This window comes from Siphateles boraxobius, unplaced genomic scaffold (assembly GCF_051911475.1).
Source record: "Siphateles boraxobius isolate OS27281-9 unplaced genomic scaffold, OSU_SipBor_1 13, whole genome shotgun sequence".
NCBI lineage: Eukaryota > Metazoa > Chordata > Actinopteri > Cypriniformes > Leuciscidae > Siphateles > Siphateles boraxobius.
Window position 1 is genome coordinate 14,212,138 of NW_027508733.1, and position 27,805 is coordinate 14,239,942.

At 36.2% G+C, this 27,805-nt stretch overlaps 2 protein-coding genes across 9 annotated transcripts in view; both read left to right on the top strand.

Annotated features, from left to right (window-relative positions):
- LOC143735448 (SLAM family member 5-like) overlaps nt 1–16,979 on the top strand; it is a 173,356-nt gene extending 156,377 nt beyond the window's left edge. The window contains exons 2-7 of one of the 8 annotated variants that reach the window (XR_013203181.1): nt 400–732; nt 870–1,178; nt 1,325–1,441; nt 1,591–1,658; nt 2,654–2,806; nt 2,904–4,184. Coding sequence is in view for 6 of the 8 variants with exons in the window: in XM_077225617.1 (XP_077081732.1) it covers nt 8,289–8,612; nt 9,211–9,519; nt 10,470–10,589; nt 10,999–11,066; nt 11,796–11,855 (881 nt within the window). In the remaining 2 variants the exon portion in view is untranslated. Of the gene's footprint in view, nt 1–399; nt 733–869; nt 1,179–1,324; nt 1,446–1,590; nt 2,181–2,653; nt 2,807–2,903; nt 4,185–8,288; nt 8,613–9,210; nt 9,520–10,469; nt 10,590–10,998; nt 11,067–11,795 lie in introns of those variants that run through there. The other 7 variants (XR_013203182.1, XM_077225624.1, XM_077225617.1 and 4 more) reach the window with 7 other exon arrangements.
- Nucleotides 16,980–20,770: 3,791 nt separating this feature from the next.
- LOC143735451 (uncharacterized) lies at nt 20,771–26,591 on the top strand. The gene is made up of 6 exons (XM_077225628.1): nt 20,771–21,273; nt 21,497–21,820; nt 22,334–22,630; nt 24,691–24,810; nt 24,924–24,985; nt 25,247–26,591. Exons 1-6 carry the CDS (start codon nt 21,156–21,158, stop codon nt 25,292–25,294), a joined length of 969 nt encoding a protein of 322 aa, XP_077081743.1. The 5' UTR covers nt 20,771–21,155; the 3' UTR covers nt 25,295–26,591.
- The last annotated feature ends 1,214 nt before the right edge of the window (nt 26,592–27,805 follow it).

Sequence of the window (27,805 nt, forward strand, 5' to 3'; positions counted from 1 at the left end):
AAAGTAGCTATTTTATATCTTTTCACATAATGAATGCATTATTTCGGCATTTTTAATAGGCTATTACTAAGGGTGGTGGAGGAATTGCGAAATAAGTGGTAAACTTCCAACCAAACAAAAAGTTTCAAGGGGGGGAAAAAGCATGCTCGTGTCGACATGTTTGAGTTCAGCCTTGAGTTCAACATCTGGAAAACATCCTCTGTGAAAGAGTAAACAAAAAGTTCAGTTCCAGAAGAAATGGTGTTAAAAATTGTAAACAAACGTGTTTTTTTTAATGGTATATTATTATGGGCGTGTGTTTGAGTTAGTGAACTGTGGAAACTGTAGGTTTTTGCAATGTAATTGCCTCTAAAACTGAAAAAAAAAAAAAAAATTACAAAGATTTTCTTTGTGTTTCAGGTGTGTTTGGTGCTGGTACAGATGAAGTGAAGTCAGTGTTAGTGATGGAGGGAGATTCTGTCTCTCTAAACACTGATGTTACTGAAATACAGAGTACAGATCAGATACTGTGGACTTATAGACATGACAGTACAGAGATACGTTTAGCTGGAATCCATAAGCAGAACATTGATATGTATGACAGTAATGTGACATTTGGAGACAGACTCCAGATGGACAGTCAAACTGGATCTCTGACCATCAGAAACATCAGAACCACAGACTCTGGACTTTATAAACTGAGTATCTTCAGCAGTAATATTTCATACAAAAGATTCAATGTTATGGTCTATGGTGAGTAAAATTAAGTGTTGATCAAGATAGTGGGCTGGTGGTATTGGAGATATACAGATGTTTATGTTTTGTGATTGCTGGTATGATTATTAAATGGACATGCTGCTCCTGACCTGAACCATTTCCATGTTTTCCAGCTCCTCTACAGATTCCTGTCATCACCGGTAACTCTTCAAACTGTTTTTCATCATCATTATCTGAACGTTCAACAGAGTCCAGATGTTCACTGGTGTGTTCAGCGTTGAATGTGAGTGATGTGACTCTCTCCTGGTACAAAGGAATCAGTGTATTGTCCAGCATCAGTGTGTCTGATCTCAGCATCAGTCTCTCTCTACCTCTGGAGGTGGAATATCAGGATAAAAACACATACAGCTGTGTGATCAACAATCCCATCAGAAACCAGACCACACATCTGGACATCACTCAAGCCTGTCACACATGTAAAGGTACTTCAGCGCTGATATTATTGATGATTTAATGAGTGATTTTAGATTTTGTTTAAAACAGATTTTCAACAGAGACGTATTAAGTGAGATGCAAACATTGCAGGACTCATTCATAATTGTTACTATTTTCTATTTGTTCATTACAGAACTCATGCAGCCGTCACATTTGGTGGGAATAGTGGTTAGTTCAGTGATTCTGACTGTATTAGTTGTGGCGGCAATAATCTGTTTCAGAAGCAAGAGTAAACAAGGAACACAAAAGGGCAAGTAACACCTTTTTTCATCAAAGATATGAACATTCAGGGTTTATCCAGTGAAATTAAGATGTGCCACAATGTCTGTTTTTAAAACACTATTTCAGACGTATTGTTTAAAATTTATTTTTTGATTATTATTATTATCATTAAAACAGTCCAGTCTTGTGAGGAAGAGGTACTTTATACCGAAACAACATTTCGTGCACGCAGTGTTCACAGTACGGTAAGACACTGTATGATTGTGTGCAGAAACCTCAGCTTTTACCACAGGCGCTAAGAAAAGAGCTGTTTGTGCTTATGTGTCGAAGCAGCAGCTGTGTCATCCTGTGCTGATGTATACTTTATGAATGCTACTGTCTGTCTTGGCCAGGACGCTCTTGGAAAAGAGATTTTTAATCTCAATGAGTTTTTCTTCTGGTTAAATAAAGGTAAAATAAATAAAATAACTCATACTTTATCCATCATGCAAAATGTGGCCTAAGACAAGTAAGCTATTTTCAAGCATTTTAAAGTGATCTATTTTGCTTAATGTTTGTTTTTGCTTGCACTTTTCATGCTTAGGTTTCAAATTTATACGGTAGCATCCTCAAGGCACATTACCATATTAGACCATATCTTTAGAAGCTTGCCATTCAACATATAAACCTAGATTAAAGGATTAGGAGCCACCAGTTGACATTTTTGCAGCTCCACCAGTGATTAACATTAAAAAAAAGAAAGAAAAGAAAAGTTAATTACCCAAAAATTCCCAAAAAAGTAATTTAAATAGCAAAAGCAATACTGAAGGCACCACATTATGGTAGAACATATTAGTCAGTCTTTTTGACAATCTAGTAAAATATCATGTTTTGGCGCTATCATGTCCTGTGCTTGTAATTGTGTTTTTTATTCAGCCGTTGTCCTTGAGGCGAAGTTGGATTTATAGTTTATTACAGTGGCCAAGAGTGCTCAATGCGCTGCAACTGAAGAAAACACTAAATTTAGAAACACAAATTAAGAAAACATCATCAGTTTGGCAACACATGAGCTGCAAATACTCACAACGCGACCAAATACAGAAACACACTGCAAATACTCACAATGCAACCGAATACAAAAGCGCATTTTCAACGTGTTTCTGTATTTGGTTGCGTTTGTGAGTATTTGCAGCACATGTCAGACTGAGGACCAATTTTCTTAATGTGATGTTTTTTCTATTTGCATGTGTCTTTGTTTCAGTTGCAGGATGTTTAGCTCTCTCGGCCACCGTATTTTATAGTGAAGGATTACAAGAACATTAACAGACTGCTGGTGTGTGTATATACTGTACATACATACATACATACATACATACACACAGACAGATACACACACACCAACAGTCTGTTATTGGTAAATATAAACGTATCATTAAAAACCTAATACATTTTTTAAAAAATAATATTTTTTTTTTACACATTTTAATTTCATATGTTTTGTTTTCTTTCAGAAAGCTAATGGAGAAGACCACATCATATACTCGAGTATTAATGTAACTTGATATATTCAGTGTATGTCCATGTTAAAAAATACTCAGGATTCTCTGTGACTAATATAAAACTGCCATGTAATTATCGTAATTCATTTTAGAGATGGTCACTCTGGGCTGAGTGCATCTTTAGAGACCATAAGGATAGATTTGCAGAGAGTTATGAGCAGTTGTTCAGACTTCATGAGGAATCATGACAATCCTGAGATTCATTGTCATAAGTATTTCAGTATCAGGATTTTCTCTAACCTGCACTAACATTCCATGTTATAAATTTCAGTGAATGTATTAATATTCTTTATTCATTAATACATGTTTCTCTGGAATTCTTGATTCTGATTGGACAATTGACATTCAAATATTTGTGAATAATCACAGCTCAGTGTTTGTCACCAATTTTAATCCGACAAAGGACCTTCCATCCTGCTCTAACTTGTTCTGCGGTTCGATGTTTACCTGTTAGACAAGACATGTTCATACAAGTTCAACTCCATTACCAGAATCGTATTTGAGATTTTAACTGTGAGTGTATATTGTAAACACACATACATAATTGTATTACTCTCAATTATTCAATTGCTGTAGCACTACACATCTGCCTTAACAAAAACCTTAGGTGTTTTTTCTGCTTTCAGCTCTTGGACCAAATTGGACCAATTTTTTCATGTATTATGCGTTTACTCTGCCTTTAAATGTTAAGACCAGTATTTCTAAGCACCTGCCGGAAATTTTTCACAAGATTTGTATGAACAGTTTGATTTTATCTACACAACCTGGCTAAGATGTTTTAGTCGATCACCACTGCCAAGACAGCATCCGGTTTCTGCTCTTCTGAATCCTGTTCCAGCTGAGAAACATTGATATGAACGATAATGCTAAAGAATAACTCTGTGTCGTTTTCTCATTTTATGGAAACCTGCTTATATTTCTCAACGGTTATTTTTAGTGGTTCACCTTGTTAGACTGGACATGTGTGTGTAAGCTGAGTTAAATGCAGGAGTCTTAACATCCTTATGTAAGATGCCTGCTTTGAGCTCAGCAGAATGCTTTTTATTATGTAAAACTTCACATACTATTAGTATTTTCACAGGTACAGTAGTAGGCTAACATGGCACCTTTAACCAAACTCTATATTTTTTGATAATGTATTGTTATTGGAAACTGCACTGAACACTTACTGTGCTAACATTGTTTTTTAATTACATTTTTTAAATTACTCCAATAAAAACTTTTTTAACCCAATATTTATTAAGAATCTTTTACTTTTTACTGCCTCCTGCCCAGACAGGTAAAGTTTGTCATGTTCTAAAAAAGGAAGATGTGATCATGGACTAATATTCATTCATTATTTGGTTAATACATAACTCAAAAGTGTGTGTAAATTCTGTTAATTGTATAATGGGGTGAGTTCATGTCAAAACACTAGAGGGAGCCAGAGCAGAGCTGACAACAGTTCGAGCTTAAAGCAAACCCTGTGTCCTAATTAACATACACTATGCACTTGTACCATCCAGCTGTCTAGTAGGAATTTTATATGGTTTGTTATTTAGACTTCCTGTGTCAGAGTCTGAGTCAGAGCCTCTCCTACTCCACAGGTGAGTGCATAGAGAGTCTAAAGTTCTACACAAATTAAAAAAAAATTTAGTTAACTGCATCATCCAGGTATTTGAAGGGCACATTTTCTTTTTTGGAATGTTCAGTTTGAACATACTTCTTGCACTGTTTGTATTACAAAATGTTATAGAATAGTGCACAATTACACAAATTGGGATCCAGCAAAAGATTGTATAAGCCTATATACTAAGATGGTGCACTAATATTATTGGGAGAAAGTGCAATGCACAAAATGATGAAATTATGCTGCCGTCACACTATCAAAAATGTCCTACTTTCCACTTATGGAATCAGGAAGGACACCAGGTTTATTCCTGCCTGTTTATTGGGAAAATCTTTTTAAAGCAAAACAAAACAAAAAATATCCCATTCATTGTAAAACATATAGGCCTAAAAATTCACCACACTATCTACCTGACAATTCTGGAATTTCGGTCAAATACAGGCTGTTTAAACAGACTGTTTAAAACCTACAATACACTTCAAATGATTATTCATATATGTAAATATGCACTACTTTAATGACAAGACAATGCGATGTAGCTTGTGGAAAAAGTAATAAAGAACATAGTCATGGCAGCAATCGTCAGTTTTCCCCTCCTCCATGTTTAAATTTTATTGCTCGTCCAACTCGGGAATTTGGGTATTAAAATTATCCTGAACTTCCCAGTGGTAAATACAACTTGAGACGGTGTTCATGTCCAATTTTTAACTAGGAAAATCATACTTACGATAGTTCTGATAGCAAGTGAAGGCAGCATAAGTCCCGCCTTCTAAACATAAGAGCTAATTGAGTGCTGAAGGGATGATGTATTTTTGTAGGCCAAAACCAAGAAACAAGTTTTAGCATTTTAGCACCTCCGGTTCCATCGTCCCGTAGTCAATGGGTTTTTCAACAGAAGAGCATCTCTAAACACACAACATGTCGAACACTGAAGCAGATGCTCTACAGCAGCAGAAAACACACCGGTGTCACTCCTGTCAGCTAAAAACAGGAAACTGAGACTATAATTTACACGAGTGTATGTAATGGTGGTGTAATGGTGTGGAGGATATTTTCTTGGCACACTTTGGTCCCCTAAGTACTAATTGAGGATGTTTAAACGCCACAGCCTACATGAGTATTACTGCTGACCAGCATCTCAAACTGGTTTCTTGAACATGACAACGAGTCCACTGACCTCAAATGGCCTCCACATTCACCAGATCTCAATCCAATAGAGCAGCTTCGGGATGTGGAGACACGGGAGATTTGCATCATGGATGTGCAGCCGACAAATCTGCAGAAACTGCGTGATGCTATCATGTCAATATGGACCAACATCTCTGAGGAATGTTTCCAGCATCTTCTACCATGAAGAATGAATGTACGTCTGAAGGCAAAAGGGTTCAACCCTGTAATAGCAAGGTATCCATAATAAAGTGGCTAGTGAGTGTATGTCACCCAGACTGCTTAGTCCAGTTATATTTAGTCATTTTGAGGTAAGTCATTCAAAGTTGTTGTTTTTCATTGCAGCAATTTTTGTTACGTCTCATATGCCGAACATATAGCTATTGTAGCATTGCCACTGACTACAGGATTAACTACAATATTTTGTATAAAAATATTATTGAACTTGACATGCTTATCACAAAAATTTTGCATTGAAGCAATTGTGCAGAACACCTCTTTTTTTTTTTAAGTAAAGTGAACATGAGCTTCTTTGTGCCTTTACTAGCAGCTCGGTGAGTCAGAATGATACCTGTGGTCAGAAGTCAGAACTATTTAGGTCAGTGTAAGGTATCAAGAGTTTTTTTGTTGTTGTTGGTTGAATGCAGCAGGTGGTATTTTGGTGAGCCTAGTATTGGGCACACAGAAGTGCACTTGAGTGTTAGTGTGTATAAGGTGTACGAGTGGGTGAAGAGATGCTTCTGCACAAACTCCTTTACCAGGCCTCTGTGCTGGAAACTGACGTCATCAGAACGTTGTGGGAACTAGAATGCATATGAATACTCCAATACAGGTAAAGGTAAAAGATTAGTTCTAAAATAGATTGTTTAGTGACATTTACTTTGGAATATTTCTCAGTTATTCCTTTATTGATGACAGAATTCCTGCCGAAATGAATATAGCCCAGAACATCATTTGTGTTTAAGTGAATAAACCGAGTCACGCTTTTATCCTGGAACATAAAAGTCCCAGTTGAATGATTGCATTTTCTGGTCCTTTATGTTTGTAAAAAGGTGTGAACTCAGGTCACAGAACACAGATGTTGTGTCTTAGCTGTGAAGGAAATGGTGGCCTACCAGAACCCAAAGTGTCAAAAGTAAAAACCCTCTAGATGTAAACTGATAAGAATAAGGCTGTTACGGTTTCTTGGTGGTCTGGGGTCGTACATTGGCTCTGTTTTGAATAGCATGCTACCATTCTACTATATTTATGCAGTGGTCACTCACACTTTGTTGGCAAAAGAAACACGTTTGATCAAGTGTCGTCCACCAGTGTCTGCTGTGCCCTGTTTGCATATCATAAAAGTTATTTTACAATAGAGTATTGAATACACAACAAATAATCCAATATAATATTAGGCAACTTTTATGTGTGCATGCTTCATATGAGTGTGTTTAAAATGAGTGTGTCATGAGGAGAGCTTCCCAGATAAACTCTGGATCCTCCCAAGGTTTCCTCCTCGTCTACAGCAAATAAACATATAAACATTCCACTGGCACCAACATTTTGAAAACGTTGGACCAATGCGTAATTTAAAGAGCGCTATAAAAATGAATTGAATTGATGGGCCCTTTATACATTGTTCAACTCAGCAATAGGATAGTTTGAGATGAAAAAAACCCCCAGATGATCAGAATAATGTATACAACTACATACAACTCGTCCACTTATTTGCTATTTTATTTGACCGATATTGTGAAAAGCATTTTAATTTAATGCGAAAGCAAGTTAAAAGGGTGAGTTATAATCTGGTGAATTCACCAGGACATCCCTACAAACTTGTTCTAGAGAGGAGGTGCAATATCTGATTCTGATCACTATGCTATAAATGCTTATGTCGAAAGAGAGAGAGAGAGAGAGAGAGAGAGAGAGAAGAGAGAGAGAGAGAGAAGAGAGAGAGAGAGAGAGAGAGAGAGAGAGAGAGAGAGAGAGAGAGAGAGAGAGAGAGAGAGAGAGAGAGAGAGAGAGAGAGAGAGAGAGAGGGAGAGAGAGGGGGGGGGGGTGTTTGCGTGTAAGTTTAGCGTAAACTCCTAGATCTATTTCAGAACAATGGGACTGTCTTCATAGCAGGTGATTATTTATTGCCAGTAAACTTTTTTAATTATCCTATGGAATTTTTTTTTTTTTTTTTTGATGTGATGGAACATGTGAACTAGACTACATATGAGAATTGTTGAAATGGTTTATCGCACGAGTCGGTCATTCAGAAAAATGATTCGCAGCGCATCTTTCTTCTGTCTGTGTTCATTGCTATCGAGCGGTACGTCATAATTATCCTTTGACATAATAATACTATTAATAATAATAATAATAATAATGAACTGTGAGTCAAAACTCCTGTCAAATTTCTTTTTTATTTGCTTGTTTATAAAGGTTTGTTTGTTTGAAGTCCCTTTCCATGATTTTAATTGTTTCGTGCACTCTTTTTTTCCCTAATTGATCTTTCTCATAAATATTAGCCACTATTTGATATTGAACAGTCTTTTATTTACTTAAAGGGAGCTTGATTGTTTTTTTTTCAGGTGTGTTTGGTGCTGGTACAGATGAAGTGAAGTCAGTGTCAGTGATGGAGGGATATTCTGTCACTCTAAACACTGATGTTACTGAAATACTGAAAGATGATCTGATACTGTGGATGTTTGGACCTCAAGAGACTCGTATAGCTGAAATATATAACCAGATGACCAAATATTTTAATATTGAGAGATTCAGAGACGGACTGCAGATGGACAGTCAAACTGGATCTCTGACCGTCAGAAACATCAGATCTGAACACACTGGACTTTATAAACTACAGATCATCAGAAGAGGAACTTCATACAAGAGATTCAATGTTACTGTCTATGGTGAGTAAATAATTCTCATGAGGATTCAGACTGTGATAATACTCCAAAAAAACTTCTCCTGATTAATCTGGTTATTCATAAGTGCTTTACTAGCAAAAGTGAGATTGAAACCTATTTTCTGCACTCAGTTTATATAAATTGTTAATGTGCTATTCTTTTGCACTTCCTGAAGGAAATGCCAGTGCAAGGAAGCAAAACAATAGTGTTGATATTTTAGCAATGATGGTTAGAAAATCTGCAAACCCATATTTAGAGAGAATAGAGATTAATAGTAAAAGGCAGCTAAATGAATAAACTGAGATAAAAATGAAAACCAATCATAATACAGTATGCGATCAATATACAAATATAACAGTGCAATGCTGTTCATTACAATTTGACAGCAGCAGTAAAAATTAATGTGAGATTTTATTCTTTTCATATAATCTATAATCTATAATTTCTATAATTTCTGAAAATGTGAAATTCAAAAATAGAACAACAAAGGCAGTTTGTATGTTGAGCATGCTGATTACAAATTTCAGTACAATGCTGTTTCAAACGCTAATTATGATTCCTTATCAAGGTGTCATTGATTTTTACATGTTATGTTCTCCAGCTCGTCTGCCCTTTCCTGTTATCAGTAACTCTCCGAACTGTTCATTATCATCATCATCATCATCATCATCATCATCAGAGTCCAGATGTTCACTGGTGTGTTCAGTGTTGAATGTGAGTGATGTGACTCTCTCCTGGTACAAAGGAATCAGTGTATTGTCCAGCATCAGTGTGTCTGATCTCAGCATCAGTCTCTCTCTACCTCTGGAGATTCAGTGTCTGGATGATTCTTACAGCTGTGTAGTGTCTTATTCATTCATCAACAGAACTACACACCTCAACAACACTGATCTCTGTCACACATGTCCAGGTACGTCAGATTTGTAGATTTTGCTGGATGTTAAAGGGATAGTAAAAATTAAAAATGAGAATTCTGTCATTAATTACCCTAGTGTCGTCCCTAACCCTTAAGATCTTCGATCATCTTCGGGACACAAATTAAGATATTTTTGATGACATCCGATGGCTCAGGAGAGGCTCCATTCACAGCTATTTAAGTAACACTTTGAAGGCCCAGAAAGGCAGGAAATAAATCGTTAAAATTGTCCATGTGACTACAGTGGTTCAACCTTAATTTTATGGAGCGACGAGAATACTTTTTGTGCGCCAAAAAAACGAAATAAAGACTTTTCTTGAAAGTTTGGATAATTCAGACGATGATGAGACGATATATGTATCTCTCGGTATAACAGAGGATCCACATGCATGTATCGTGATGCTCTTGTGAATGCGCGTCGGAGACTGATACGGAAGAGAAGAGCTTGTTGAATAGCCACATGGACAATTGTATCGATTTATTTCCTGCCTTTCTGGGCCTTCAAGGTGTTACTTAAATAGCTGTGAATGGAGCCCCTCCTGAGCCATCGGATTTCATCAAAAATATCTTAATTTGTGTCACGAAGATGAACGAATGTCTTAAGGGTTTGGGACGACACTAGGGTAATTAATGACAGAATTTTCATTTTTCTGTGAACTATCCCTTTAATGATAGTAAATACTACAGGGAAACAACTGTTGAGCTAGTTTATCTTAATGAGCTTTAAAGATTTTGTTTAAAAGTGTGATCTCAAGTAGTTGAACTCACATTCATTGTCACATTAACAGATTTAGATTTGTTTTGTATTTCGTATTTTCTGTTACCATCACATCAAATATCTTTAGTTCATGATGATGGATTATATTGAGATCTACAGCGTTCTATAATGTATTGATTGAGTCATTGAAAGACTTATACGAATTACTGTTTTCTCTTCATTACAGAAGTCATTCGGCCGTCACATCTTATTCCGCTGATATCAGCTGGTTTATTAATGGTCATAGCTGTAGTTGTGTTGATGAAATACTTTCACTGCAATAACTGCAAACAAGCAACACAAGAGGGCAAGTGTTATCTTATTCATTCAACGATATGAGACTTTCTGGGACAAAATAAAGTGTTCAAAAGATGTTCTGCAATTTATGTTAAAACCGATTGATAAGTAGTCACATTAAAATTGTACATCCATGTTTATCAAGTTCAATTTGCAAATAACATTTTTGAAGCTGTATATAAAAACAGACGGTACACTTTCTTTAAGTAACTTAAGCATCAAAATGGAAACATGTTCCACTACATGGCAGTACAACCAATTCTGATGTCAACGGTTGATTTATATTGCTTTTTTGCTTTATTTTGCTTTAAATTGCTTTATTTACTCATAACTGTTGATCAGAGCAGGATGAGTGTGTGATACTGATGTTAAAAACACAAACTCTCCTCACACTGATCCACACGTGTTTGTGTTTGTAGATCTGAAAACCACAGAGTCTGAATACACACAGATCATCTACTGTCTTCAAACTGGAGATCTGCCACAGGTCAGTAAACACTGGATCATTTATTGTTAGAGTCTCTAGCTGCATCCCAATTCAGAGGCGTATCCTTCAAATGCCGATTTTCCCAATTCAGAGTCTCCTCCAAATGCGGCCTCCGTTTCCCGTGAAATGTGAAGGATACAGCAGATGGATGCCTTATAGGCTACACCAGAATTCGCTGCGCGCCACGACAGGATTTTTTTATAGAAGTTGTCGAATTACTTTTAAACAGAAGCTTTGGGTTTCAACTTACTCAAATTTCTAATTATACAAATATAAAAATAAGAAAAAACTTTGCGGTTCAAATGTTGACATATCTTACTAAGATGCGATTATACATAGTTTATACTCTTTATTATATACAGAAATGGACCATGGTGAACATATTTAGACAGTTTGTGAACCCTGTTTTGTTTTCAGACAAGTGAATATAACTTTCAAAAAAGTCCAGTACAAATGTAGTCCAGCACTATACCGTCCCATTTTACAACGCTCGCTCTGACCTACGTGGCCTTCGGAGGATACAGCCTTTTGAATTGGGTGTTTCACCCTCATTCGCGGAAGATGAATGAACGTAGAACCGTGAACGAAACTGCTCATGATTCGGCTCATGGATATTTTGGTTAAGCAGTTCTGTATCCTATTGTCTTTAACAGCCTATTCAACAGCGTTTTAGTCAGATCAGAGTACTGATTCATTTGTGATATGAACGTTTCTTTCTGTCTCTAACAGAAACCATTGCTGGATGTGAGGAGAACAGAGACAGCTGTGAACTATCAACACATACAGTGACGATTATTATTGTGTATCAAAATATATTATGTTACTGGAAAAGATTTGCACAAATCGAGGCTCATCAGAGTGAGACTCAGGCAACATTTTTCCAATCTTCTATTGTCCAGTTTTGGTGAGTCTGTGTGAATTGTAGCCTGACAGGAGTGTCACCGGTGTGTGTCTTCTGCTGCTGTTGCCCATCTGCTTCAATATTCCATTTGTTGTGTGTTCAGAGATGCTCTTCTGCAGAACTCGGTTGTAACAAGTGCTTATTTGAGTTACTGTTGTCTTTTTATCGTTCTCCTGTGACCTCTGGCATCAACAAGGCATTTTCGCCCACTGGACATTTTCTCTTTTTTGGACCATTCTCTGTAAACGCAAATGGATGTGATTCCTCTAGAGTGTGATGTTGGAATAGCTGGTGTAACTGGAGGTTTATTGCTTAAATTTCACTTTGTTTAAACTCTATGTTTGAAATTCTCTCTTCTTTATATTAGTTTATAATAACCAAACACCACCTGAGGGGGATACAGACAAATTTAAAACCATATACCAATTATTTCTATAATGGGCCTCTGACAAATTTCTGCAATGATTAAAGACGTACATATAGTTCATATTTACATAGAAAAACATTTAAAAACCTGCATAGAGACACTAGTTCTGTGTGAACGGCCTCTAGTGGTCCTCTGAGTGCAGTGCTAGGTAGAATACTAAGAAATTGTTGTCGGCTACTGATTTCAAATGACAATTTTTGTGAAGTAATCCATTAATTTACACATTTAATCTAGTATAATCTGACTACTTTTGATTAATTTTAGATTACTTTTGAACTTTTTTATCACATTGATTTGAATAGGATAATATTGTACCATATTGATATAAAAATACAAAGAGGAAGAAACTATATTCCATTCTTTGTTAACAACATGAAGTGCAATAAATATTGCTAATGCAATAAGGTTTCTCAGACTGGGGTTCGTGAGTTTAATGAAAAGCTATTAATTACATCAGAAAAATGTAAAATTAAAATAAATTATTTTAAATAAGATCAATAAAAATAAAACGATTACAAAAAAGATAAAAGAAAATGTTTTATTTGTTGTTGTTTTTTGCTTGACATGAGAGAACAGTGAACTTACTTTGAGGATTTTTATTATTATTATTGACAATTCTTATTACGGTAACTTTAAATTTCAGGGGGACTTCAAGTAAATATATTAGGACAAAGAGGTTCAGTTGACAAACAAGTTGTGGAAAGCTGCATTACATGTAAATATGAAATTATTTGAATTTGTAAATTTGAATGTGTTTGAAATGCATGAAGTAATGCATGGTTAAATGACTCGCTGAGTGATCATTTAAAAAAATTCAGGTGTTGATTAAATATGTTTGTTTGAGAAAACACTTGTGAAAAGTGAAATGATTTCTGTAAATAAATTGAGAAGTTGACAAATAACTTTTTTCAAGTATTAAAAGGTGCAGTGTGTAATTTTTAGCAATATCTAGTGGTGAGTTTGTGAATTGCAACCAACCAAAGTAACAGTGGCCGACACCATAATTAAGAAATTAGGTTTACATAATTATTCAGTAAATTATATGTTGTTGCGAATATTATTGTTACTTGTTCATCATTGTGTCAGTGTTGTATTCGCTGACTTTAGCTAGCTTCTTTGCACGAAGAACAACATAGTGACGAAACGCGTTTGTCCGTTTAGGGCCACTGTAAAAACACAAAAAGCACAGAAAGGCTATTTCAATGTAAGGGGACCCGCAGTATATGTAGATAGAAATGGCTCATTCTTAGGCAATACAAACATAATGGTTCATTATGTAAGGTCTTTATACACCACTGAAAACATTGTTATTAATTTGATATTTCATGTCTGTCCAGATCCTCCTAAATATTACACAATGCACCTTTAAATAGCTGGACTTCCTTTATTTTTTCAAACAAACAGATTCGATTCTGAATGTTTGGCACCCATTTTAACCAACCACTCCCAGCTGTTGTTTGTGGTTTGTTGCTCTGGGGCCATATTCACAAAGAATTTTAAGGCTAAAAGTAGCTCCTAACTGGCGAATTTAGGAGCAACTCCTAAAAATAATGGGCGCGTCACTCCTAACTTTAGGACTCCTAATTTTTTTCACTAAGAGTAATTCACGAAGCATTTTAGCCCTAAAAGTAGTACCTAAGTCTGGGACAGCTTAAAAGAAGTCGAGAGGACTCCTAACTCACTAAGACCTATTCACAAAGGATTGTAACGCATACCACCGCCTCTCGCAGTCGTCCGGGGTCCGCGACACAAGCGGGAATGCTGCATTGATCTGCAAACAAATCCTCTCCCATGTCTCACGCTTAGTTTTACTTGATATCCCAGTGTCGAATTTCCCTTTTATTTTTTATTTTTTTAATTTTTTTCAGCACCAACTGGGCCAGCAGCAGTAACTGATCCTGCGTCCAGTTGGGCTTTCTTTGCCGTTTTGGCGAGTTCATAATCCACCGTCATTCAACTATTACATTACTTCAATAGGAGCAACATTTACTTGCTTTAAGTAGGCCTAGTCTATTTAGGCTATGGAAGCTTGTTTCCGCCACAGAATGAAAAAAAAAAAAAGGTAATTGCGACTTTTTATCTCACAATTGCGACTTTATTTCTCACAATTCTGACTTCATATCTCGCAATTGTGAGAGAAAATTATTTTTTATTTTTTCGCAATTATTATTTTTTATTTTTATTCAGTGGCGGAAACAAACTTCCATACTAATAGGATGTCAATTAACCAAGCAAGTGTTAATGCAAGTGTCGTTTTTCATTATTAGGAAAGTGGCGGTTTCATTAGGGTATTAGGCTACCTTAATTTAATTTAATTGAATTCACTACTTTTCTCTCTCTCTCTCTGCCTTTTTAGAATTACACTTCACTGGGGCCTGCACAAACATGTCATTATATATGCATTTCGATGACATTACTATTATTATTTTGAGTAGGACACAGACATATTTAGATGTCGTAATTCCATGATTTGTTGCGTCTGTGTTATGTTCCGCATGATGGCCCTGTCATCTAACCAATCACCGTGATCATTGCGAGGAAACTCGTGCATGAGAATTGACGTCATCCATAGCAATGAAGACTCACTCTTAGTTTAGGAGTTGTCATTTTTCCTTACTAAGAATAGGTCTGAAAGGCGTTGTGAATAACTTTTAAGAGAAAACTCCTAGCTAAAATATTTTAGTGTGATTTAGGAGTATTCCTAGTGGTAAAATAAAATTATTTGTGAATACGGCCCCAGCTTGTCAGGACATGTTTGTTCAGCTAATATTTTTCAGCATTTTCCACTGTATTTTACATTTTAGCTCTGAGCTCAGTAGAAAACTGCACTGAACTCTTCATGTGTTAATATATCAATGTTGCTCCAATAAACATTTAACAAAAACTTAGAAAGAGTCTTTTTTTTTTTTGCTGGCTGCTTCAGTCCAAACATGCAAGTATGTCATGTCTTATATGACTAATATACAGAAATTATTTGAATAACCCATAGCTCAAATTAGTCAGCTTATTTGCTTGTGTATCTGTAAAACTCATGAACACACTAGAGGGAGGCAGAGCAGAGCTTGTCAACTTGGACACAGCCAATCATCTTGTCACAGTTAAAATCCTCCACATTCAATTTAATTTAATTTCTTACCGTTCTGGAGAGAAATATAGCAGCACATTGACCTGGCAATCGTGGGTCTTTCATGCGGAGACTCTCCTCGTGTGTTGGCAATAACCATAATGCCAATACTTCCAAACAGAACTCAAGTATGGCTCAAATTCCTTTGAAATCTTACATGTTTTAAATCCATGTCTTAAAAAATCATACAAAGAAAACTTCATGTAACTGCAGTACAGGAAAACTTCAAGTAAATTCTTAAATAATACAGCACATAAAACAGAAATAAGCTGAGGATAATAATAATAATACAAATTGAAAGCATACTGAATTGGCTTTTACATTATGTGAGTATGACAAGTAGTTTCAGAGGCGTTGCAAAAATGAGTGAACAGACTTTCTGACAAGGTTAAAATGATATTTATCAATTCAAATTTAGGTCTTTGTCTGTTAATGTTCTTTGATGCAGTGTTATTTTAGGCATACATTATTTTTAGATAAGACATTTTGCCACAAAACTGGATTAAAGATCCAAAATAACAAATACACTAATGTTTGTCTCTGACATGATAACTTGAGACAGCTTATGCAGCAGACAGAGCAAACATACAAGTCCATTTCAGGGCTGTGTTTCCCAATAGCATAGTAAGCCTAAGTATATCCCATTGCCATCATTGGTCTCTACAATCAACATAGCTCACAATAGAGGCTTTCGCACTGGAGGAATAGATTTCAAAGTTCCTAGCTTGCCAGAAGTACCCTTTTTTTTGGCGTGTTCTCACAAAAAGGAATTGGGAATGCCTTTTGGAGGGACTAATTTAGCTCCTACTTCAGAGAAGGGTCTAACCCAGCATAACAGGAACTGTCAGTGACGCAAGTGCACATTGATTGGCCGAACGCATGTGAAACACTGGCACCCGCCATTTTTAAAAAGCCATGTAAACACACAGTTTATTTCCTATATATTTACCCCACAAGCTAACTCCACAAACATGGAAAACATTGAGAGATGGACCAACGCCGAAGTCCAGGAGCAACCGGTTCTGCTCGACTCACTCTGAGCGGGATTGGAACTAAGCTCTCCGGTGTGGTAGGCGGGCACGCTAACAAGGACACTAAAGGCCGCAGCTGCTAGCGCACCTCTTGAGGCCAGGGGAGTGAGGCTTACATACACAGCTCTTACTGGCCTATGTAGGTTACACTCGCCCCCTGAAACCTCACTCCCATATGGGTTACGGCACCAAATGTAACCGGTCCTACTCGACCCACTCCTAGCGGGATTTGAACAGTGGTATCTGGTGTGGGAGGCTGGCATGCTAACAAGGGATGCTAACAAGACTGCAGCCGCTATAGCATCAGTCGCTAAAGTGCCTCTTGAGGCCAGGGGAGTGAGGTTTACACGCCTTACTCTTACTGGCCTATGTAGTTTACACTCGCCCCCTTAAACATCACTCCCATCCGGGTTAGCAGCTGTTTGTGTGATTTGTGTGATAAACATCTTATTGCAAGATAAATTTATTGCAAGATAAAGTAACATAAATTTATTAAGTTCCATTATGTCATGGTCACGTGTATAATTTACTGTAAATAATTATTATGGTACAGAAAAACGCCGGAGAGATTTTGGTCTCGCAACTGATAAGCATTATATTTTGATATCGTTTTGGAGCATGAAAAGAACTTTAAAACCAATGACAAGTTCACATGGATCACGGACAATTTATCCGGTAGTATAATATTTATAGAGTTTTTGCTGAGTAGTCATTTGGATGGCTCGCCAATGCATACAAGTTCTTGTGTGGAGAAGAATTCATTGAAGTTAGCAGTGTAGCACAGTCCTTTAGCAGCGATGTTAATGTGTCGGCCTTTGAAGAACCTTAACCCAAAGATCAGTCTGTGGGAGCTTTAAAGGGGTCATATAATGCCATTTTTATGATTCTTTAGGGTCTAAATGAAAAGTTTGTAATATACTTTAATTAAAAATTCTCATTAGCATTGTAAGAAAACACTAATTTTACCTGGTCAAAAACAGCTCTGTTTTCAGCACGCTATTTAAGTGCATGAGTCTTTAAATGATAATGAGCTTTGCTCACCCCACCCCTCTGTTCTGTGGGGCGTTTTGACAACACATGTGGAGTGTTGCCTTGACAACAGTTGAGGGTATATTTTGTAGAAAGAATGGCAGCGGGAGTCTCTGAGGACACATCTGTGCAACCGTATCAATTTGAACCGGAGTCGGACCAGGAACAAGATGGCGTTCGACAAGTAAGGCTCGAACAGGACGTTTCTGAATGGTTGGTTAACGTAATGTCACTTTGATCTTTCTTTGTATGCACTGGCAGGGTAATTTAGAGTAGTGAGATACGAACGCTATGTGTTTACTGATGTATACGTTAGTTCATTGAAAGATTGATGTTACAGCTAATGGTCATGAAAAACTTTTTTTCGGTAAATGTTGGCTTGTCAGTGATGTGTAAGGTTATCTATGCTGTGTTAGGTACAACTGTCAGAAATGATTCGCGCAAACATGAAAGCATTGACGTTGATCGTGGGGAATATTCCCTTCGAAAACAAAACTTCAGCGGTTCGTATTTAGGAACACCAAAATGACTGCTGTGTTCGTTATTACACCCAAGAACAGAACACCACAATCGCTTAGACGCCATTCTGCTCCAGTGCATCAACAATGGTGGACTACGATGACAGCTCGCTCAGGGCGGGTCTGTGTTGAAACGCTGCTGTCCATTATCAATCGTGGGAGGGGCGTCCAATCTAGTGACGTCACAAGATCGAACGGCTCAATTTGAGGCAGGGGAAAACATATAAGGAGATTAAAACAAAAACACTGGATGGATTTTTATCATTATATGATGGTTGTGTACAGGCACTGCCAACACACATTTCAGTACTTTACAATCAACTTGTAAAAGTCCATGTACCATTATGTGACCCCTTTAAACAACAGATGCAGCTGTTAGGAGCTCCCACTGGAAATCCTGCAATACATTTATTTTTAGATACTCTACCGGAAATTCCTGAGTATTGTTCCATTGTTTGGTTCACACCCATCATGTTTCTATGGGCTATAAACCTGTATCGGCTCACACATATTTAAAATCTATCAATATATATAGATAAAGTCAGGATATTCTTTCATTTTAAGGTAAGTCATTAAAAAGTATACATCTCATATGCTGAACATATGTATTGCAGCATTGCCACTACAGCATTAATTACAGGATTTAAGAAAATATTATTAAACTTGAAATACTTATCACAAAAAATATTTTTTTCTTGATGCTTTTGCATTGAGGCAATTGTGCAGAAGGCCTCTTTTTTTTAAATGTAGACTGAACATGAGCTTCTTTGTGCCTTTACTAGCAGCTCGGTGAGTCAGAATGATACCTGTGGTCAGAAGTCAGAACTATTTAGGTCAGTGTAAGGTATCAAGAGTTTTTTTGTTGTTGTTGGTTGAATGCAGCAGGTGGTATTTTGGTGAGCCTATTATTGGGCACACAGAGGTGCACTTGAGTGTTAGTGTGTATAAGGTGTATGAGTGGGTGAAGAGATGCTTCTGCACAAAAAGCTCTTGTGAAACTCCCGTACAGGCCTCTGTGCTTCACTGGAAACTAATGTTGTCAGAACGTTGTGGGAACTAGGATGCATATGAATAGCCTACTTCAATACAGGTAAAGGTGAAAGATTAGTTTGAAAATAGATTGTTTAGTGACATTTACTATGGAACATTTCTTTGTTATGCTTGTGTTGATGACGCAAATACTGCCAAAATAAATACGGCTCAGAACGTCATCTGTATTAAAGTGAATACACCGAGTCAAGCTTTTATTTCAGAACAAAAGGAATAAATGTCCCAGTTGAATGATTGCATTTTCTGGTCCTTTATGATTGTGAACCAGGTGTGAACTGAGATACAAAGATGAAAACCTGCATCTGGTCTTGAAGCATAAATAAGCATAAAGCTGCTCATGGTGTGTTTCGATAGACAAATATGGAAACATGATACAATCATCATACTAGCCTTTGTTGGTTTTGAATACACCCATTTTATCAGGATGGTCATGTGACCCAAAACTGGTGAAGGTTTAAATGTTGAATGTAACTTGTCATAAATTTGTGAAGTTTGGGGAAAAAAGCATTGTTTCAAATCCTTTCAATGTAAATAACAGAAAACTTTGAACAGTTTGTGAAACTTTTTGACCTGATGGTGGCGCTAGTTTAAGTTTGAGGGCCAATATGAGACTCGCATTGCAGATTACGAACTGAAAACCTTTCGTTGCTTGGCCACTAATTTTATTTCCACATATAAATATGTAAATGATTAAAGATAAAGTAATAAACAGCATTGAAAGTACAACACTTTTTGTTTAAAACAGATGTCTTAAGGTCAATTCACACTCCACAGATGCCGACCAACAGCAACAGACACTGTTGGGTTTGGCGCTTGTTTTTGTGCAATCGTGAGAAAGTTTACAGATGTTGTGTCTTAGCTGTGAAGGAAATGGTGGCCTACCAAACCCCAAAGTTTCGAAAGACAAAAACCCTCTAGATGTTAACTAATAAGAACAAGGCTGTTTCGGAATCTGGGTGGTTTAAGGGTCATACATTGTCACTGTTTGTAATAGCATGCAACCATTCTACTGTATTTATGCAGTATATATTATGTAGTCTGTGAACATAATGTAAATTTCTGTATTCCACATGATTCCACCTCAGGAATTTTCCCCATGAACTAGGTCTAAATGATGTTCCGGGTAAAATTTCTCCCTCAGAAGGGCCCTGCTTGTGAGTACTTTTTCAATGCCAGGAACTTTTGGGGGTGGGACTTGGGCGCTGAACATGCTGATGGGAAGAGTTCACGCAGCATTTTGATTCAATCACCATTTTTAAAAGTCTGTTGTGGTGCGTGCAGTAAGAGTTGTTTGCTATTCAAATTAACAATGGAGTTTAAAAAAAAAAAGAAGTTCCTGGGACAAATTGTTCCGGGTAATTTCGGTGGAAACGCGGCTTATGGCTGTCTTGCTGAAAATGAGTGCACAGACAAGGAAATCTTTATCCACCAATCCCGAATATACTCCTGGTCATTTGCAAGCGACATCAAGTTTCATCCAGTAGTGTCTGCTGTGCCTCACACTCATCCATACTATTTGCATATTACATGGTTCTTTAGAACAATGATAAGAATATTGAGTATTGAATACACAACATATAATCCAATCCAATATTAGGCAACTTCATATAAATGTGAAAGAACAGGAACTGGAAGAGGTATTCACAATAAAGTTAATCTGAACTAATGTTTGTTCTAGAGAGGAAGGGGATAATATCTGATATTTATATCACTATAAAAAAGATCGAGAGAGACAGAGAGCGGGAGGGGGAGTTATGAGAGGGAGGGAGAGAGGGAGGGTGCTTGTATGTGAAGTATGCGTATAGGCAACGCCTAGATCCTTTTTCAGAAGGAACTGACAGACTCAACTGTGAACCCAATGGAATCTTCATTTGATTATTTTTTACTTTGTAAACGGTTTTTTATCCTTCTTATGGATATATTCTTTTGTTATTAAAATTGTGATGGAACATGTGAACCACACCTGAGAATGGAAATTATTTTTCCAACCGGAGTACCGGATCGTTGAAATGTTTGTTTGGTTTTTTTTATCGCATACACTCCTGTTTGGCTGTATATTTATTGAGAAATTCAGAAAAATGAATCACGTTGGATCTTTCTTTGGTCTGTGTTTCTTGCTATTGAATGGTACGTCATAAATACCCTTTGAAATAATAATAAATAATAATAATAACCTGTCATGTTTTTATTTTATTTGTTTATTTGTCAAGGGTCAGTTCCTAAAAGTTTATTAGTTTGAAGTCCCTTTCCAAGGTGTTAAATTCAGTGCAATCTTTTTGTGCTAGTTAATCTTCCTAATATTTTATCTTGAATGTTTCTTAGCCTACTTAAAGGGAGCTTTTTTCTTCAGGTGTGTTTGGTGCTGGTACAGATGAAGTGAAGTCAGTGTCAGTGATGGAGGGATATTCTGTCATTCTAAACACTGATGTTACTGAAATACAGAAAGATGATCTGATACTGTGGATGTTTGGACCTCAAGAGACTCGTATAGCTGAAATATATAACCAGATGATCAAATATTTTAATATTGAGAGATTCAGGGCCCGACTGCAGATGGACAGTCAAACTGGATCTCTGACCGTCAGAAACATCAGATCTGAACACACTGGACTTTATAAACTACAGATCATCAGAAGAGGAACTTCATACAAGAGATTCAATGTTACTGTCTATGGTGAGTAAATAATTCTCATGATGATTCACTGTGATGATACTCAAAAAAAAACTTCTCCTGATTAATCTGGTTATTCATAAGTGCTTAACTAGCAAAAGTGAGACTGAAACCTATTTTCTGCACTCAGTTTATATAAATTGTTAATGTGCTATTCTTTTGCACTTCCTGAAGGAAATGCCAGTGCAAGGAAGCAAAACAATAGTGTTGATATTTTAGCAATGATGGTTAGAAAATCTGCAAACCCATATTTAGAGAGAATAGAGATTAATAGTAAAAGGCAGCTAAATGAATAAACTGAAATAAAAATGAAAACCAATCATAATACAGTATGCAAATACATCTAAAATTTCTGAAAATGTGAAATTGAAAAATAGAAACACAAAGGCAGAGTCTGTATGTTGAGCATGCTGATTACAAATTTCAGTACAATGCTGTGTTTCAAATACTAATTACTAATCAAATACTAGTTTCCTTATCAAGGTGTCATTGATTTTTATATTTTATTTTCTCCAGCTCATCTGCCCTTTCCTGTTATCACCAGAAACTCTTCAAACTGTTCTTCATCATCATCATCATCAGAGTGCAGATGTTCACTGGTGTGTTCAGTGTTGAATGTGAGTCATGTGACTCTCTCCTGGTACAAAGGAATCAGTGTATTGTCCAGCATCAGTGTGTCTGATCTCAGCATCAGTCTCTCTCTACCTCTGGAGATTCAGTGTCTGGATGATTCTTACAGCTGTGTAGTGTCTTATTCATTCATCAACAGAACTACACACCTCAACAACACTGATCTCTGTCACACATGTCAAGGTATCAAAATTATCCTCTAACTTCGTAAATGAATCAAAATTGTGTGTTTATGTTTACAGCTTTTATTTAATATCCATGAGCTTTGAGGTCATCTATATGCTAAAAATATAGATATAAAATATAGAAAAATATTTTCTCTTAAATATTGACAGTTCATCGTTAGCAGATGTTATCATATACAAATGTTTGTCTAATAAAGAGCTCTGTTGAATGTTCCTCCACCTACATCATAAATAAATAACTTCTGACTAGCAGGTAGATGAACATGGTGTGACATTTCTAAGAAGTCTTCGATTTGTCCCACCCAAACATCCTGTTTCAAGGAAATACTTTAACAGTGAAACCAACTGTGTTCATCAAATAATTTTTAATAGTTGTAAATATAAGTTATGAACTTTATAAAGTAAAGACCAGATAGATAGTTGGACTCTTTATCCAACGTGATCTCATGAGAATACGTGTGTATTTTACGTTAAGTGTAGTTCTACCACACGTACATTTACTTACGTTTTATACACTCAGAAACGTATTATACTGACGTATTTACAGCACTAAAACGTAACATATTTACGTATTGACAGCACAAAAACGTAAATTATGTACGTATGGACTCTACCGACGTACAAATTTGTACCTGTTCCTATTTATGCTTATTAAAATCGTGACATTAATGTTTTGACTCTATTGCATTTAACTGTCTTATCAATTACGTTTTCAGTCGCATTTATTAAATGCAGTTTACTCATTTAAGAAATAATAACATTTCACTCTGTTCGTGCCTTCTGCTGCAAACTCGTTTCGGAGGATTAACGTTAACTTACATGGTGCTAAACAAGACTACACTTTAAACCCTTAAAAATAACGTTACCTTCTTAAATTGTTTAACCATTTTGTAATATAGTTTATTTACAGTGAGACACAAAATGCGTTTTCTCCTATAGAACCATAATACACCAAAACACAACATAAATTCACAAAAGACATACATTTTGTTAGCTTGATGTAATCCAAATCTTTAGAATCCATACGTTTGCAAGAAACAGATCCAAATTCAGCCCTTTATCCAGCGATCTTCATCTCCATTCTCATCAGCGACCGTAAACGTCAAATCCCGCGCTCGTGATGAATTCAAATTCAAAAATTGCGCCCTCAAGAAGCGTTACGACATGTTTTACGGCAGGAATATCAAACGCTCATTGGCTCTCGCCTGCTTCGTCACAAATTGCGACATTCCGTGTTCCAGTTGGTGTGCTACATTTGAAATGAAGAAGCGCGCGCGCCTTCACAGTGCGAGCCGAAGCCGGATGAACATTTTCATGGATTAATAACTTACATTTTACTCAGCAGACTGCGACTGCAACACATAATGATGTGAACGACTTTTGGTACCGGTTTTGACATTTTCGCAATAAATAAATTATTGTGATTACAATTGTCTGTCTGTTACGTTTTTCTTCATAATTGTAGCCTACGTAGTTTTAAGGAATGTTATGGGTAGGTTTAGGGGTAAATTAGGAGTATGATTAGTGGCTCAAAATATATTTTAATGCTATATTGTTAATAAAACTGCCATTTCCCTACACACCTCTGTCCATTACGTTTTATCCTTTTTATATTCTGTATAAAATGGGTATGTTTAGGTTAAGGAGTAGGGTTAAGGGATCTCACATGTATCTATAAAATGGTAAAAGGGAAATTATACAGATATCTTTATGATATGAAATATACGTAAATAGTTAACGTTTTGTAGCTGAAAAAACGTAATTATGTTACGTTTAAATGTTGCAGATACGTCCATATTATACGTTTCAGCATCTATGAAACGTACAAAAAAGTACGTTTTCTATCTTTGAAAAAAACGTATTAATACCTACGTTTTAACAATGAGACCAGGCTGCTTTATCACATAGATGTCCAAATATTCAAGTACTTTACTTAAATGCCCGCTTAGTTGAAACCTATCATGTTAATTTACATTTCCATAACTATAATGGTTTATTTAAGATTTAGCTGTACTATATTCAGATTACAATAATGACTGTTTTCTCTGTTCATTACAGAACCGGCCCAGCGTTCAAGTTTCATGATGGTAATAGCTGTTACTCTAGCGCTGCTGGCAGCAATAGCTGTCGTTGGCGGTTCGATGTGCCACAGTAGATGTAAACAACCAGGAAAAAAAGGTAAGTAATGACGTGCAAATATATATATATATATATATATATATTTAAATGACCATTTCAAGTTAATTAAATGTATTTTAGTTTTATTAAATGTCTGGTTTTTATTAAAACAGTTAAGAGTCATGAGGAAGAGGTGCATTACACTGTTCCAACATTCTGTACAGTTCAGAGTACGGTAAGATACTGTATATTTTATTACTGTATGAACTGTGCCGGTTTTCAATATGTAAACTCCTTCAGCTTCTTTAAATTCCTAGTAAAGGTGTGTGTGACTGTCTGAGTATGTGCTGACATGCATCTTACTGGTATAATACCAAAGGTTTTTATCACTCATTTGTGGAAATTAGAGCTGTATGTTACCGTTACTTGTATACTTCAGTATGGCTTGTGTTTTTGAACCTTCTTGATTTTTGATTCTGGTTCTGTTTTCTTGCAGGATATCATTGCAGCAGATCACACAGTGTATTCAACTGTTGTGACATGAATATCCAACAAATTGTTTTATATTGTTATACTGCAGCAGGTCAATGCCATGAATTCTGGCAATTCACCCAATCTGATCACTTTGACATTATTAATGGTTTCATTACATTTAATTTAGGAGCAGCTAAAGTTAAAGTCTGATGTCAGATTGGTGAGGTAATTTTTGTCAATGTGTCTCATTGTTTCACTCCACCTTTCATAGTATCAGTCCAGTATTTCCATAAAGAATATATCAGTGTTAAAGGGATGGTTTATGAAGGTGAAGCTCAGCTTGATATTGTTGTTAAAAACCTTTTGTACTAGTACAGCGTTTGTTGTTGCTTGTTTCTTGTGTTTTTTTAATATACTTGTGTTATTTATTACGTATACGTCTATATTTAATTATTTTTTTTTTGTGTTTATTTTTGCATACGTTTTTATATATTTTAATTTATTATTCTTTAATTTGGTCATTTAGTTCTGTGTTAGTTTGGTATTTGTTTATTTTGCCTTTGTTGACCCCTGCAGTTGTGCTTTCATGGTGTTTAAAAATGTTTTAAAATTGAGGAAGATTTCCTTATTGTTCTAGTTTACATAGCATCTCCACCCTCATCCTATTTCTAAAAAGCACTTAAAAAGATCATCCTATATATTTTCTATGGGGATTATTACAATATCTTATGCTCTGATTATCTTTAATTGTCAAGGATGTCTCACTTAAGAAAATGAACCATTATAAAATTGACCCGTTAACATTTCTTGTGAAGCATATATTGTAATTTCTGACTTAGAAATGTAATGTTTGTTTTTTCACTGAAATGAGGTGCCCTCTGTGGATGACAATTGTGACCCCTGGAGGACGCAACCTTCTAAATGAGACATGACATTTATGTGCCCTCCTTTACTCTACGATCAATGAATTAGCAGCACCAGGTGGATTCATCAAAACAAGGTGCAAAGTTACTTTCCAGAGCCTTTATCCTCTCTGTTCCTCAGTGTTGGAAGGAGTTTCCAGCCTCCATCGATTATTAGACCATCACAACGTTTAAGAAACAGCTGAAAGTACAGCTCTTCCACAAACACAAACCCCAAAGACACTTCCTAATAATATCTTCTGTCCTTCCTTCCAGTTCTGCTAAAGCCTTCTCAAACCTGCAATGGCAGTACTGTGGACATGCAATTCTTATATGATAAATTGCTGGTCATGTTTGTCTTTTGTAGTTTATGTTTTTTGTTGTAACAGAGGAAACTATACACTTCAGCATCATTTGAGACACTGATTAAAGTTTCACTGATTAAAAGCTTACTGTCACATTTCAGAAGAATGCTTCTGTCTGATTTAAAACTGAGCAGAAAATTTGTGGATTGAGCTGAAAAATGTCACTTTTTTGACTTTTTGGAGGAAGACAGAAGAGCTCAGCTAAAAGAATTTGACTGCCGTCTTTTGCATATCCAAATAGTCCTGTGACAGACGAAGACACATTTGCATGCACAATGCACAGCAAGAGTAGTGAGTGGAAAAACAAGCTAAATCTCACTGAAACACCGATCTAAGATATTGAACCACAAAATGTTTATGTTCACGACACGTCATTTGCAATGTTTTGATGAGTTGATGGCTGATTTATTTTCTTTAAAATTCATTAATAAAAAATATTTACCTAGTAAAAGAAATTTTACTGTATGCTCCTGATCCTACATGTTCAGTCCCTGGATCTTTTGATCCGTCAGTAAATATTTGCATATAATTATAATAATTCCTCTTCACATAATCTCGAACCAAATATCCAATATTATTTAGATTACTTTCACTCCATTCTTTCTTCTTCTCTAGAGGCTTTAAGTCCACATTGGGCACAGGAAATATCCACGGAGGAACATTACTCCATACAGTAGTTTGTCCATAGTCTATGCTATTTAATCCGTATTCTTCTGCTACTGCTTTAATATTCCAACCAAATCCTTTACCTTTCAGTTGTTGTGTATATTCCCAACAGTCACACAGAACCTTTGTTGGAGGTTGTTTCTCTCCAGATCCTTTTAACAAGATCAAGATTCAAGATTCAATACTTTATTGCCATTCAACTCGGTGCAAGTTGTTAGGGATTTGCTTCAGTGTGCTCATAACAGGACATCAACAAGATACAACCAAAGACAGAGCAAGTATATACACAAACGATATCCCACACGGGATGACACTTGACACAGAAAACTAAAACTAAAGGGAACACACTGCTCACCACGTACCTGGATGACAGTCCAGGAGGCTATAGTGGCTGATGTCAGGTAGACATGACAATTTGCATGGGGATACAGAGCGCAAGCCCACAACTTTACAATAAATAGATAAAATAACACTAGTATGGTTGGCATAAAATATATAAAAGGGTATAATAAAACACCATAAAGAAATGTGCAAATTATGCAGACTTATTAAGATAACTTTTTTTCCATAAGGGACTGGTTCAGGGGTTGAGAGCTGTTTAAAGATTTAATGGCTCCGCAGTATGGCGGGAGATTTTTTTCTTAATAG

Coding starts and splice junctions, on each gene's coding strand:
- LOC143735451 (XM_077225628.1), top strand. CDS start 21,156: ATGTTTGTTTGGTTTTTTTTATCGCATACACTCCTGTTTGGCTGTATA. Junction 21,274..21,496: donor GTGTTTCTTGCTATTGAATG/GTACGTCATAAA, acceptor TTTTTTCTTCAG/GTGTGTTTGGTGCTGGTACA. Junction 24,811..24,923: donor TAAACAACCAGGAAAAAAAG/GTAAGTAATGAC, acceptor TTATTAAAACAG/TTAAGAGTCATGAGGAAGAG.